The sequence below is a fragment of the Hyperoodon ampullatus genome (genome assembly GCF_949752795.1).
Source record: "Hyperoodon ampullatus genome assembly, contig: scaffold_355, whole genome shotgun sequence".
Lineage (NCBI taxonomy): Eukaryota > Metazoa > Chordata > Mammalia > Artiodactyla > Ziphiidae > Hyperoodon > Hyperoodon ampullatus.
This window is the reverse complement of record NW_027640976.1, coordinates 211,146-226,274: the sequence shown is the minus strand read 5'-3', so window position 1 is coordinate 226,274 and position 15,129 is coordinate 211,146. Positions and strand designations below refer to the sequence as shown.

The window sequence follows — 15,129 nt, the reverse complement described above, 5'->3', positions numbered from 1 at the left end:
TCCCAGCAGCACACTCCCCTCTGGTCACCAGAGCTATATGCTCTAGGGATGCCCCCTATGTGAGATGTGTGGGTCCTTCTATTGTGGTGGGTAGTCTGCTAGGCACGGCTGGCCCCCAGTCTGATTGGTTTCTAGGTCCTGACTTGTGCAGAGGCTGCAGGCTACTGGTGGGTGTGGTCAGGTCACAAGGTTGCTGGCTTGAGAGCCCCAGTGGGTCCCAGGGCTAGTGCTGGCCCTCTGGTGGGCTGAACCAGGTTCTGGGGTGGGTGGTTGGAGAGCCGAGGTTCCCAGATCTGCTGTTGGCCTGCTGGTGGGCTGAACCAGGTTCTGGGGTGGGTGGTTGGAGAGCCGAGGTTCCCAGATCTGCTGTTGGCCTGCTGGTGGGCTGAACCAGGTTCTGGGGTGGGTGGTTGGAGAGCCGAGGTTCCCAGATCTGCTGTTGGCCTGCTGGTGGGTGGGGCTGGTTCCTGGCAAGGTTGGCTGTGGTTTCCGAGGTGTCCCAAAGCTGGCACTGGCCCACTGATGAGTTGGGCCAAAACCCAGGGTGGCTAGCTGAGCAGTCCAAGGTGTCTCACAGCTTGTGTTGGCCTGTTGCTGGGAAGGGCTAGGGCCCAGAGGATCCCAGGGCTAGTGCCAGCTTGCTGGTTGGGCAGAGCCAATTCCTTGGATATCTGGCTGCAGGGCCTTGGAAGTCCCAAAGCTGGTGTCAGCCCACGCATGGGTGGGGCCAGATCCCAGGCCACTGGCTAAGGGGCCCAAAGTGTCCCAGAGCTGGTGTTGGCCTGCTGGTGTACAGGGCCAGGTCCTGAGGACTGTGTCAGCCCACTGGTGGGTGGGGCCAGGGCCCTGGGGATCCCAGGATTGGTGCCCACCCACTGGTGGGTGATGGTGATCCCAGGGCTACTTCCAGTCCACTGGTGGGTGGAGCCAGGTCCCAGGGTCTCTGGCTGAAGGGCCCTGAGTGTGCCAGGGATGGTGCCAGTGTACTGGTGTGCAAGGCCAGCTCCTGAGCCCTCTGGTGAACAGGGCTGGGTCCCAGGGCAGCTGTGGGCTCAGGGGTTCTTAAGGCAGCAGGCCTGCTGGTGAGTGGGTCTATATCTCCTCTCAGCCAGTTGCTTGGCCTGAGGTGTCCCAGTACTGGTGCCAACAAGCTGGTGAGCAGGGGCAGGGCCAGGTCCCTGCACTAATAAGCTAGAGGGAGAATTCCAAAATGGCACTTGATAGCACCAGTGTCCACGTGGTAGAACGAGCTCCCAAAAATGGCTGTCGCCAGTGTCTATGTCCCCAGGGTGAGCTGCAGTTGCCTCCCGCCTCTCCGGGAAACTCTCCAAAATCAGCAGGCGGGTCTGACCCAGGCACTTTTCACATTACTGCTTCTGCCTTGGGTGCCAGAGTGTGTGAGATTTTGTGTGTGCTGTTTAAGAGTGGAGTCTCCGTTTCGCATAGCCCTCTGGCTCTCCCAAAAGTAAGCTTGCTGGCCTTCAAAGCCAAACATTCTGAGAGCTTCTCTTCCTGGTGCAGGACCCCCGGGCTGGGGAGCCTGATGTGGGGCTCAGACCCATTGCTCCTTGGGGAGAACCTCTGCAATTGTAATTATCCTTCTGTTTGTGGGTTGCCCACCCAGGAGTACAGGTCTTGAGTATACTGCATCTCTGTTCCTCCTACCTGTCTCATGGGGGTTCCTTCTTTATATCTTTAGTTGTAGAAAATCTTTTCTGCTAGTCTTCTGGTCTTTCTCATCAATAGTTGCTCCACAAATAACTGTAATTTTGGTGTGCCCATGGGAGGAGGTAAGCTCAGGGTCTTCCTACTCTGCCATCTTGGCCACTCCCCCTAGAATCAGATTGGGTTGAAATCCTGGCTTCTCCTTTACTACCTTTGGCAGATTGGACAAGTTACTTAACTTCACTGTGCCTCAGTTTCCTCATCTGTAAAGTGGGAATAATAATAGTACTTACCTGATAAGACTGTTGTCAGAATCGAGTGAGATGATGCCTACATGTTGTTTGCAATAATCTCACACACAGGGAGCACTCAATAAATGTTAGCCATTGTTATTATTGTTGTTGATGCTCCTGTTGATCCTTCTAGCTATTTTTCCAGACTGAATAGGTTCTTTATCCCTTTAGTCTTTCCTAAAACATCAGTTGTTCCACCCCTTTGATTATTTTAATTGCTATTCTCTGGACTGTTTCCAGATCCACTAATATTTCTCATGGGGTTTCATTAGTACATCTGCACAAAGTATCCTAGGTTACTTGTCTGAGGTTAATACGAGTATTCATTTCAAATAGCCTTGACACTGAAAATGACACCAAAAATCTTATTTGCTTTTTTTAGCACATTGGGCTGGTATGTTCAGGAAATAAACTGAAAACTCCAGCATAATTATGTTGAGTTCTAACTGATATGTGTTACCTTCTATTCTTCCTTCTACTCTTTGAATATAGGCTTTCCCTATACTACTGTCCTAGTACTGGCTCTCTTTCTACTCCCTCTTCTTTGGAGAACACATGACTCCCATGCTTCAGTATTGTGCACATAGCTCCAACTTCTATCACTGGTCCTGACTTCACTCCTGAACTCCAGACTCCAGCTTCTAACCACCCATCTCGATACCTCCATTTGGATATCACACCAGTCCCTTAAATCCAACCTGTCCAGAGCTGAGCTCTACCTTCTGACTCCCATTTTAATGCTATTAGTAGTCTTATGCTTTCCAGTTGTCCAGGTTCAAAACCTTGGAGTCATCTTTCAATCCTTCTTCCTCAAGCGCTCCCCATCCACCCACCAAATCAGCTGCTAAAACAGGTTATCCTACCACCCTCCACGTTGGCTTTCTCACCCAGCCTCCCGTTTCCATCCCTACTGCATCCCAAAAATTAAGGCCTCACTGCTTTTCAGCAAGACTACCTTTCCAACCTCTTAACTGGCCTCCCACATCGCCCATCACTCTGCATTTCATTTATCCCCCTTTCTGTTGCCAAATTAATACTGGAGAGGTTTTGAGCAGGGAAATGAATGAGTTAAAATTCTTTGCGGCATTAAGACCTTCCACAATACGGCCTCAACTTAGCTTTTTCAGCCTTTCCCCCAACATATGAATTAATTAATTCAATGTTTATCACGCACCTCCAAATAACCAAGGACTGAAGCAAACGCTGGCCTAAACTTCTGTACACTTTTCAATTATTAAGTCCTTCCTGAGCACTTACTATGTACCCAGTACTGTAAAGTCCTCTTTCTTTTATCCTTGAACTGAATCTAGGTACCTAGGGGAATATAATGTCATCTACAAACATGGAGATTTCCTTGGTACTCAGTGAAATTGAAGAGACACTCACTGATGCTCAGATATGTTGTATTGAGTACCTGTTTTGGTTAGGCCTTCGGCTAGAGGCTGTCAGTAAAGAAATAAGTAACACCTGGTTCCTGCCCTCAAGATACTCAAGACCTGTGGCATCAGAAACATTTCAATCAAACATAATATTTCAGGAGGGCTAAGAGAGAGACTTGCCTGGGGAGGGGGCGGGGCTCTGGAAGCCCATAAAAGGAGCCCCTAACTCAGCCTGAGGGCATCCTGGAAAGCTTGGTGACCTTTAAACTGAGTTTTGTCACATGAGAAGCTAGTTAGGTGAGGAATGTGTTGAAGGACTCTCCAAGCAGAGGGAGAACATGGCAAGGTACATAGACACATGAGAGCACATGAAGCTTTCAGGAAACGACAAGGAGTTCAGAAAGGCTGAAGCACAATATATTTGGGGGAGAAAGACAGGATATATGGTGAAGAAACAGTCTGGAGTCAGGATGTGTGGAGCTCCATGTGCCAAGCTAAGGAGCCAGAACTGAAGGCCATGGGGTCAGTGGAGGGTTGGAGCAGGGCTGTGATATATGTAATCAGACTTGTGCTTCAGAAAGATCCCGCTGGTAAAAGTGTAGAGTAATGATTGGCAGAGGCCGAGGCAAAGGTCAGCAAACCTTTCCTGTAAAGGACCAGGCAGGAAATACTGGAGGCTTTGCAGGCTATACAGTCTCTCTCTTTCTTTCCCCCCACCTCATATTTTCTTTTTTTTTTTAACATCTTTATTGGAGTATAATTGCTTTACAATGGTGTGTTAGTTTTTGCTTTATAGTGAATCAGCTATACATATACATATACATATATCCCCGTATCTCCTCTCTCTTGCGTCTCCCTCCCACCCTACCTCTCCCACCCCTCTAGGCGGTCACAGAGCACCGAGCTGATCTCCCTGTGCTATGCGGCTACTTCCCACTAGCTATCTATTTTACGTTTGGTAGTGTAGATATGTCCATGCCACTCACTCACTTCATCCCAGCTTACCCTTCCCTGCCCCGTGTCCTCAAGTCCATTCTCTACGTCTGCATCTTTATTCCTGTCCTGACCCTGGGTTCTTCAGAACCATTTTTTTTTTAGATTCCATATATATGTGTTAGCATACGGTATTTGTTTTTCTCTTTCTGACTTACTTCACTCTGTATGACAGACTCTAGGTCCACTCACCTCACTACAAATAACTCAATTTCCTGTCTTTTTATGGCTGAGTAATATTCCACTGTATATATATGTACCACATCTTCTTTATCCATTCATCTGTCGATGGACACTTAGGTTGCTTCCATGTCCTGTATTGTAAATAGAGCTGCAATGAACATTGTGGTCCATGAGTCTTTTTGAATTATGGTTTTCTCAGGGTATATGCCCAGTAGTGGGATTGCTGGGTCGAATGGTAGCTCTATTTTTAGTTTTTTAAGGAACCTCCATACTGTTCTCCATAGTGGCTCTATCAACTTACAGTCCCACCAACAGTGCAAGAGGGTTCCCCTTTCTCCACACCCTCTCCAGCATTTATTGTTTGCAGATTTTTTCATGATGGCCATTCTGACTGGTGTGAGGTGATATCTCATTGTAGTTTTGATTTGCCTTTCTCTAATGATTAGTGATGTTGAGCATCCTTTCATGTGTTTGTTGGCAATCTGTATATCTTCTTTGGAGAAATGTCTATTTAGGTCTTCTGCCCATTTTTGGATTGGGTTGTTTGTTTTTTGATATTGAGCTGCATGAGCTGCTTGTAAATTTTGGAGATTAATATACAGTCTCTTTTGCAACCACTCACTCTGCCTTGTAGTCCCAAAGCTACCACAGATAATCAGTGAACAAATGGGCATAGCTGTGTCCAGTCAACTTTTACTGGTGGACACTGCGATATGAATTGCCCGGCATTTTCACATGTCAGAAAACAGTCTTCTTTCGATTTTACTTTTCAACCACTAAAAAATGTCAAAAGCATGCCATACCAAAACAGGCGGCGGTATAGACGACTCTTTTGAGAAGCTCGGTCTGAACGGGAGGAGAGAAATGGTGCGGTAGAAGAGGGGTGCGTGGACTGGAGGGGCGCGGGCGGGGTGCTGTTTCTTAAAAGAGACCTGAAGGCGGTTTTAGAGAACAGGAAGGGGGTGGAGAAGGAGCCGCTGAAGATGGTGGAGGGAGATGACAGTTGGAGTAGGTCCTAGAAGAGGCAGGAAGGAGGTGGCGGGATGCGGAGCGTAGACTGGGGCTTACGTTTCATAAGGGAGGAGGGAACAGCTCTAGCACTGAGGCTGGAGGGGAGGAGGAACGCGTGGGCACTGATGGTATATTGAAGGGAGACCGCAGGCTGAGGACGGTGAGGACGGTGAGGACTGTTTTCCTGAGGATCTTGATTTTCCCAGTAAAAAAGGAGGCAAGTCTCGAATTCCGTGTGACTTACCTGTTGGAGCATCGAAGGCGGGGCTGAGGTGGGTAGGCGCGGGGCGGTGCGTGGGGGGAGGTGAGAGGAAGCTGTGAAGCAGATACCCAAGTGCTTGGTGAAAGTGCGAGAGAGACCAGGAAGTCGTTAGAACACCGGGAAAGGGGAGGGTGTTAGCGCTTCGAGGCAGGGTGGAGCAGTGAGGAGCCTGGAACAACAATCAATGGGGAGTGAGCGGAGTGCCCGCTCCTCCTTCAGGCCACCTGATACAGGGCGTGAGCGTGAGCGTGATCATGAGTGTGTGTGTGGGGGGGGGGGGGGCGGGCAGTGGAGTGGTGAGGAAATAAGCAGCCTCCACTTGAAACAGCGGCAGAGCTTGTGATGTCCTGAGCAAGATTCAGGTACCGGGAAAAGGAGGAGATGGAGAGGGCATCAGTGCAGCAACTGAGAGGGCTGGGCAGTTTGCTCCTAGTGGAGGGTACTCCAGAAAGCACATGACAAGGCTTGGCAGGGGGCAGCAGTAGTGAGAGGAGAAACTGGAGGGCGAGAGGCACACAGGGCACTGTTGGGTTGAGAAAGAAGTACATTCTGAGGGGAGCCAAGGGCTCATGGAGTTGGCCTGCCTGATAAAATTATCGGCCTCTCAAGATTCCTCCTGGAACTCTGTTCTAACGAGGTTGCTGGGGAAAGGGTGAGAGTGGGGATACTAAATCGCTGGGGCCAGTAAACAGAGGTAGAGTCTGGAGCTTGGAGACGTTTGTTAACTCCTGCCAGGCAAGAAATCTGTGACTTTCATTTTGTTTTGGTTTTTTCTTGAGCTCCAAACACTAGGAGAATGAAAAATGGTTTTGTGCTGGGGCAAAACAGCCTTGGGTTGGGTGGTTAGGCCTGAAGAAGCGGGGATACTCCTTCGCTAGGTCTTCTGGGGTGACAGAGGTAGGTCTGGGGAGGGGGGGCAGTGGGGAGACTGGGAAGGATCCTCACTTGGATTTCTTGTCTCTACACAGCCCAGCCCTGTTCACACAAGGCCGTGAGGTTAGGCTGGAGGCAGGGTATAGGGGACCGGCAGCCATGAGGTTGGGAAGGGACAGGCAGACCCAGGACTAAGAGGAGAGACTGGGCTCAGTCACTGGCACAGCTCCTGACCCGACAGGGATAGAACTCGGACTTAAGCACCATTCCAGCACTTTTTTTTTTTTTTTAGCTCACCATCCTCACAGAACTTAATGAGCTGGTTAATGGGAGTGAATCCACACTGGGACAGCTGGGAGTTGCCTGGTTGTCGTTTGCCTTAGCAAAGAGGTTATATGGCCCTAACGTGGCCAAAACTTTTGAGAATCATGACTTCTAGGCAGAATGATAGGAATTGGATTGATAGCTAGTGTCATCAATGGTATGAAAGAATTGAGAAAGACTATATGTCGGTAGGGGTAAAATGAGCTCATTTAAAAACATTTTTAGTTTTGGAGATTGGTAGGAGCCTCAGCAGGATATGCTCAGCATCCAACAGGTAGAGGCCTGAAGGGAGGGTGGCAGGTCAGGACTTGGGATCTGGAGTTCATTCCTGCAGAGGTAGAAATGAAACATTCTAGAGAAAGTCTAGAGGGAACAAAAAGCCCACAAAGACTAATGAGTGATCTGAGGAGAATGGAGAAAATAGAAACCTGCTGTTCTCAAAGAGGTGAGAACTGTGAGAATTCTGGTGTGCAAGGTTGAGAGGCTGAGAACAGGGAAAATACCCTTTGAGGAAGAGAGATGAGATATGGTGTCAAAGGTGGCTTCTGAGCTGGGGAAATCTGCTTTAAGATAGAAGGGAAAAGGAGCAAGAGGGGGAGGAGAAACTGATCACAGCAGAGAAGATTTCTTCCTGGGGAGGGAGGGGAGTGTTTGGAGCACGGGTAAATCCGAGCACAAACCGATTGAATCTTTGTGAGATTGAGGAGTTTATCTGCAAGAGATGACTCACACCAGGTAATTTACGTGTAAAGAAAACCGAGCACACAGACACACACATAATCCTTGCCTTTGAGTCAATTACTTGTGAACTACTACAGTGCTGTTGTTTTTTTTCCCTACGAGGACAGACCAAGCAGATTCCGATTTAAATTACAGATGGAGATTTAGGCCCTTCCCAAGAGGACAACTTCTTATCCTGTTAAGAGACACTGGGGGACAATATTGAGATGGGTTATGAAAGATCGATTCCCCTGAGAGCTCTAAGAATGGGATCGAACTAGACACAGCGCAATCTGCCACGCTTTGATTACGCTGAGCCCAGGTTTCTTTTCCAGAAGGCAGTGGGCTAGATTCGACGGTCTTTCATTGCCTGGCAGCGGAGCCTGAGCCGGGAGCTGGTGCAGTGGGGGACAGAAGGCCAAAGGCTTGGGGCCCTGCAAGCTGGGAGTGTCGCGTCCTCTTTAAGAGCGGCGGCGGCGGCGGCGGCGGCGGCGGCGGCGGCGGCGGCGGCGGCGGCGGCGGCGGCGGCGGCGGCGGCGGCGGCGGCGGCGGCGGCGGCGGCGGCGGCGGCGGCGGCGGCGCGCGCGCGCTCCGGAGGTTTCCCTGGGGCCCCGCCCCTTTCCCGTGAGGCCTCGGGGAGTGGTCCGACAGCGGGCGACTGCGGGTGAGGAGCGGGCTGGGGGGCGGGGGGAGTCATGGCTCGGCGCGGCTGGCTGCGGGCGCCCCTCCGCCGCGGCGTCGGCGGCGGTGGCCCCCGGGCCCGCCGGCTCACGCGGCCGCTCTGGTTGCTCCTCGCAGTGGGAGTCTTTGGCTGGGCCGGGGCTTCGGACGGCGCTGGCGGAGAAGCGAGAGCCATGGACGAGGAGATCGTGTCAGAGAAGCAAGCGGAGGAGAGCCACCGGCAGGACAGCGCCAATCTGCTCATCTTCATCCTGCTGCTCACGCTCACCATTCTCACGATCTGGCTCTTCAAACACCGCCGGGCCCGCTTCCTGCACGAAACCGGCCTGGCTATGATTTATGGCAAGTGCCTCAAGACCGTGTGCGCCCCTGGCGCTCTCCCCCTTCTCTGGTCCCCGGCTGCCTCGCCTCCTCTCCTGGCCCTGCACGGCCTACGTTCGGCTCCCCTTCCAGTTCCTTCCATTTTCCGTCTCGCCTTTCTCCCCCACCTCCGTTTCTCTCCCTCGCCCCCCCTTTTTTCTGCTACGCCCCTCGTTTCTCTGCCTTACCCCGTTTCCTCCTCAGCCTCGCCCCCCGTTTTCTCCGCCTCGCGCCCCCCCTTTCCTCTGCCGGTCCACACCTTTTTTTCCTCCGACCCCACCCCCTTTTTCTTCCGCACCCGCCACCCCCTCCGCCTCTGCCTACCGAGCTCGGGACCCGGGACTGAGGATGGGAAGGGAGTGGGTGCGGTGTCTCAGATTGGGCTGAGGACTGGGGGAGGGGAAGCCAGCATAGCTATCCATTTCTCTGGGTGTCAGTTCGTTTAAGGTCCTTTGAAGCTGCAGTAGTATCTCTGCTGCTCAGCATCTGGCGTTCTTTTGGAGCCAGAGTCCACCTGTCCCCATCACCCAGATCTTGCTACGCCCTGTCCTTTGGAGGTTGAGAATGAAAAGCTGACTCCCGTGTACCCCAAGTAAAAACCTGAACAGGAAAGAAGCCGAAGACGGCTTAGGGCATTTTTGATGACGTCCTGATGTATTGTACTATGCCTGTAATATCTGATATGGAGACGTATGGTTGCCTCTTCTAATTCAGGCCGTGCCGCGGTGAGGACAAGAGGTAAAGATCTTCCAGCAGCATGTTGTACTGTAGGATGATCAGGACAGTTCGGCCAAACAGTAATTAGGAGCACCACGCATATGCAGTATTATGGGTGACTTCCTGGTAGCACAAGATCATTGACAGATCGTTTAGTAAATGGCTTCAGTTCTTGTGTCTTAGTGTGCTTTCTTTGCGAGGTTTCTTAATTATCTTTATTTTTTGGTCATGAGGAGAGAAGGGCAAATCAAACCATGGACTCAGAGGCATTTTGGCCTCATGAGAGGAAAAGATGCATATTGCTGACTGTCTTAATCTAAGATGACCGCGGAGGCATATATGGCTGGAGAGCTGAGGGCAGACAAACAATCCTTTCTGTGCAGTACATGAGTGAAGATTATCTTCATTTGGAACAGGCTTAAACTGATGAGCTTGTTGAGCTTTGTGTCTCAGACTTGCAGATAGGTGGGAGAAGCCTTGGCACAAAAGGACCTCTCTCCACACACGCCCCCCCCCGCCCCTTTCCAGTAAATACAGACTTCTGGAATGTGCAGCTCAAGGGTAGCATAGCAAGGAAAGGTAGTTGTGTCCATCAGGAAAATGCAGGAACTCAGGCTTATTTTTTCATTTGTAAGGTAATAAAATTCTAAGCCTGTGTGCAAAATATCTTTGCTCCCTAGGATTCTTAGTTTTTAGGCATATTGGGTGGTTTGCATATTTCATGGTTTTTTGTTTTTTTTTTTTTTGCATTCTATTTGCAGTGCTCCTTAAGCTAAATTAGCCAGATAAGCTATATATCTCTATATAATTTCTCTGTATACCTGTGTGTGATTTATTTACTATCCTCAACAAACCTTTGCTACTCAGCCTACTATGTTATGCACAGAAAATACAAAGAAGTATATGATCCCCACCTTCAGGGAACTTATCCTTCTTGGGTAGACAGGTCATATAAAGAAAATAAAGGCATCTTAAATTCCATTAAATGCCAAGTGAGTATTACGGTGTTAAAGGAAGGAACTGATCACAGAAACCTCTTTCCTGTAGAGAGATATAGTGTGATGAAGTGGTTAAAGATGTAAGGCTTTAGACCAGAGGTCTGCAGATTTTTTCTGTAAAGGACCAGAGAGTAAATATTGTCGGCTTCGTGGATCACATCAATCTCTGTGTTGTGAAAATGTGTTGCGTTTTCTTCTTTGTTTTGCTTTTTTCCTTTCTGTAAACGTTTAAAAATTTAAAAGCCATTCTTAGCTCTTGGACCATACAAAAACAGACCATCACTGTGATTTCCAACCCCTGCTTTAAAGTCAGACCTGGGTTCCTGCCTTACTATGCCAATAACTCTGTGTGATCTTAGGCAAGTCCCTTACCTTTTTACACTGTCATCTATAAATTAGGAACACTGATAGTAGCATTATTGTGAGGAAGAAATGTTTTTAGCTTCGTACCTGACCCCTAAGTAAATGCTCATTAAATGAGAGCTGCAATACTGTTATTATTATTGCTGTTATAACTGCATTTTCTCAGGTTAGGCTCAGAATAGTTCTTTTAATTATTCAGTCTTGTAAGTTAAGAGGCAGGTATAGTATTTTTTTATAAAAATCAAATAGGGACTTAGAATTTCCCTGAAAATATTTGCTCCTTGGTAGTTGATAATCATTAACCTCCTCTAACTCTTGGGCTGAAGGAGAAAAGTGGGATTACTGATTGCTTTCCCTGATGTTTCTAAGTTAATGAAAAGTGATGGAGTACCTTAGTGTTGGTATTTTGTGAAGGAAAAGCAAGGGTGTCTCTTGTGGAATATAAAGTGAAAGAGTGTTATCTGTGAGTCAAATTGGGTTGATTTGCCACGACTTGGCATTCTTTCGCTTGTCCCATTTTCTCAATATGGGTGATGGGGGCTGTGGGTGAGCAGCCTCCTGACCGACTCCCAAGTCCAGTTTGAGAAAAGATGGGGCTGGGTCAAAGTATTTTCAGTGCCATGGAAATGGACATTTTCTAATCCTAATTACCATCTGCCATTTACCTATTTTTATGACTCTTGTACCATTATAGCTGTTACGTTAACATATTGTTTGAAGACCTTTATTTTTCAGCTTGGCTTCCAGATGAAAGGGCTTCTTACTCTGGGAATGTCCAGACCTCCAAGTTTCAGCCCACTGATGATTTAGCTATCTAAATCCCAGAAAAATGCTACTTAAAATAAGCTTCTCCTTTATTGTTTTGAGAAGCCAGGGTAAAAAGAGAGAGAGAGATTAAGTTGCCAATGTGGTCAGTTTCTAGATTGTAATATAGCCTAATTGCCCCAGTTACAATGTTGAAGCACCCAAGTGTTCTGTTCATTGGGCAAGCTTGCTTAAGAAGCTTAAAAGTGAGTCACCGTTAGTAAGTCTGAAAAGTGATCACTCACTGCAGTATGCTTACAGATGGTATACAAAGCAGAAGACAGGGAAGCAATATTTATTATGCCTCAAACTACAGCATCCAGAGTCCTAGGTTTAACTAATGTGATTTATCAATAAATATATATTAAGTGTCTTTGATGTATGCGATATGATAAGAAATACGGATATGAGTCATCATCCCTGTCCACAAAGCACTTACAATCTAGTGACTGAATAGGTAGTGTTTATTGAGCATTATAATGTGTTAGACACTGCTTAGATGCTCAACAAATATCATCTCATTTAAACCTCATAGCGACCCTGTGGGATGGATACTATTATCTTTCCCATTTTACAGATGAGGAAATTGGGGCACAGGGAGGTTAAATGACCTGCCTGAAGTCACATAACTTGTAAGTATTAAGGCAGGATTCAAACACAGTCAATCGGCCTCAGGAGCCCCATTCTCTTAGCCCCTTGAACCATATTGCCTCATGTTGAAGAGGTAAAACTTATGTATAAAGACAAAACAGGTTAGTATTATCATCACTACATATGAGGAAACTGAGGTTCAGTGAGAAGTTATGTACCCTAGGATCACAGACTAGAACTTGATGGAGCCAGAATTCATACTTCTATCTGCCTTCCAAACTTGTGCTTTTTCTCCTACACTCTGCTGTACTAAATTTAATAAGGTTGGATATGAAGGGAGTTAACACTTAAAGTTACAGGGGTTTTGGAGGTGAGTTGTGAGGGAAGCTTATGAGAGAATGGAGACTTGACCACCGGAGAGCAAGTTAGTAGTGATGAGAGAGCAAGGAGGTGATTAGAAAATTATAGAGACTTTGGAAATAGAAAACCCAGATTTCAGTTCTGGTTTTGCCACTTAATGCCAAATAATGTTGGGCAAGTCATTTATCCCCATTTTATAGATGAGAAAATAATGACTGAGAGATTTGTAGTAGTTCTATTAGCTTTTCAGACAGAATCTAACAGCATTCTTCAAGAAGTAGATAAGTGTTACATATGTACATACACACAATATACACACACACATAAATACACACACACACACACATACATACACTTTTTAATCTGTAGAAATCTTATCAATTTTGGCCACACTCAACACCCCAGTGATGTTCCTTCCATATTTTTGACTATTAGAGGCTTCTAGTGTGATAATCTGGAAGAATGTGCTGAAATCCATTAGAAAACCAATTTCCACTGTGAGACTCATACAGTGTTGCGGCCTTGGGTGATACTGAGTTCTGTATCCCTGGGAGGGTCTCTAGCACAAGAGGGTCAGGAATGTGTAGGAGGAATGGGACTTCTCTGTTTTGTGAAAGATATCTCTTTGTGGTTGTACTCTTTGTTGCCTGTTAGTGGTAATTTTAAATTTCATGATATCAGTAGTTTTTGTGCCTCTGTCTATGTAGGAGGCTAGAATTTTCTGCCTTATCCCCTTAACAAAGCACTCCTTTTGTGTACTTTCTGTTTAGTGAGAATTGCTTTAACTCCGTGATTAGGATTTGACCTTTCACAGAACCCAAGTTAACTTGATCTGTCAACTATATTCAAAGAAATTCCAATTTTTCAGCTGTCTGATGCTGTAATAAAAGGATCTTGATTTTTTCCAACCTAAGTAATTATTCTCCTTGCTGGTGTTCTAACTGCCAAGGTGTGTGTTTCAGATTTGTCCAAGTGCTGAGCCCTCCTCAGGGCACCCAGTGACATTTCAGCATTGGGTCAGGGCACGGTAGAACTAGTGGGTACTCTTCCTTACACAGTCAAGCTTGGGGATATGGAAAGAATTTATGCTGATATTTTTACTGTTTGTAGTAGCTTAACTGTGATCTTTACACATAAATGTAATGGGACAACTTAGTACTACTGAACATCTTAATTAGAAGGTCTTGTGAGATAGTAGAGAAAAGAGCTGTTCCTGTATCATATGGGCAGGATGACTATAGAGTGATAGCCTTTTCTCTCCCAGGTTATGTTTATCAAACACGGTTGATATCCAGCCATCACTTTTTAATTTTGTTTTTTTTTTTTGGAGGTGAGATATTTTCAAAGTGTATCTTTCATTTATTATTTTTAAATTTTAAATAAATTTATACCCCCTTCACCCATTTCTACCACCTCCCATCCCCGTCCCCATGTCTCTGGCAACCGCCAATCTGTTCTCTGTATCTATTGAGCTTTGTTGTTGATTTTTTTTGTAGATTCCATATATAAGAGAGAGAATATGGTATTTGTGTTTCTTTGTCTAACTAATTTCACTTAGCATAATGCCCTTGAGCTCCATCCATGTTGTTTCAAATGGCAAGATTCCATTCTTTTTCATGGCTAAATAATATTCCATGGTGTATATGTACCACATCTTATCCATTCATCCATCAGTGGACACTTAGGTTGTTTCCATATCCTGGCTATCGTAAATAATGCTGCAATGAACATAAGGGTGCATATATCTTTTTGAGTTAATGTTTTCATTTTCCTTGGGTAAATACCCAAAAGTGGAATTGCTGGATCATATAGTAGCTCTTTTTTTAATTTGTTGTGGAACCTCCATACTGTTTTCCATACTGGCTGCACCAGTTTACATTCCCACCAACAGCACATAGGGTTCTATTTTTTCCACATCCTTGCCAACACTTGCCGTTTTTTGTCTTTTTTATAATTGCCATTCTAACAGGTGTGAAGTGATATCTCATTGTGCTTTTGATTTGCATTACCCTGATGATTAGTGATATTGAGCATCTTTTTATGTACCATTGGCCATCTGTGTGTCTTTTTTGGAAAAATGTCTATTTAGATCCTCTGCCCATTTTTTAATCAGATTGTTATTTTGCTTTTGAGTTGTATGAGTTCTTTATATATTTTGGATATTAGCCCCTTATCAGGATGTGATTTGCAAATATTTTATCTTTCATTTATTTTAAACCTGAACCTTTGTTAAAACGTTTTTTTAGAGTTGATGTCATTGTACTGTATACCAGTTACTCGTTGCTCCTCACTTAAAAAAAATACACGTGACTGTAAGTTGACGAGAAGGATCTTTCATCTCTGCTTCCTCCTCCCTTCTCAGCCAACTACTGCTCTCACACTCCCCGTTTCTGCTTTATCACTTCCCACTCTGGTCTGGCTTCTGCTCCCACCTCTTCACTCAAACTGCTCTTAGCAAGGTCACCTATGACCTCCTTGTTGCCAAACTCAATGGACACTTAATGCCTGTCTTCCTCGACTTTGCTGCAGCATTTGCTAGTTTTCACCACTTC

At 46.5% G+C, this 15,129-nt stretch overlaps 1 protein-coding gene across 3 annotated transcripts in view; it reads left to right on the top strand.

Moving 5' to 3' along the window:
* Positions 1 to 8,398: 8,398 nt before the first annotated feature.
* The window catches only part of SLC9A6 (solute carrier family 9 member A6), a gene marked incomplete at its 5' end in the record, with an annotated part of 51,302 nt that continues 44,571 nt past the window's right edge, over positions 8,399 to 15,129 (top strand). For all 3 annotated transcript variants that reach the window (XM_079728624.1, XM_079728623.1, XM_079728622.1), the window contains one exon: positions 8,399 to 8,726. In XM_079728624.1, the coding sequence (XP_079584750.1) occupies positions 8,399 to 8,726 (328 nt within the window). The remainder of the gene's footprint in view (positions 8,727 to 15,129) is intronic.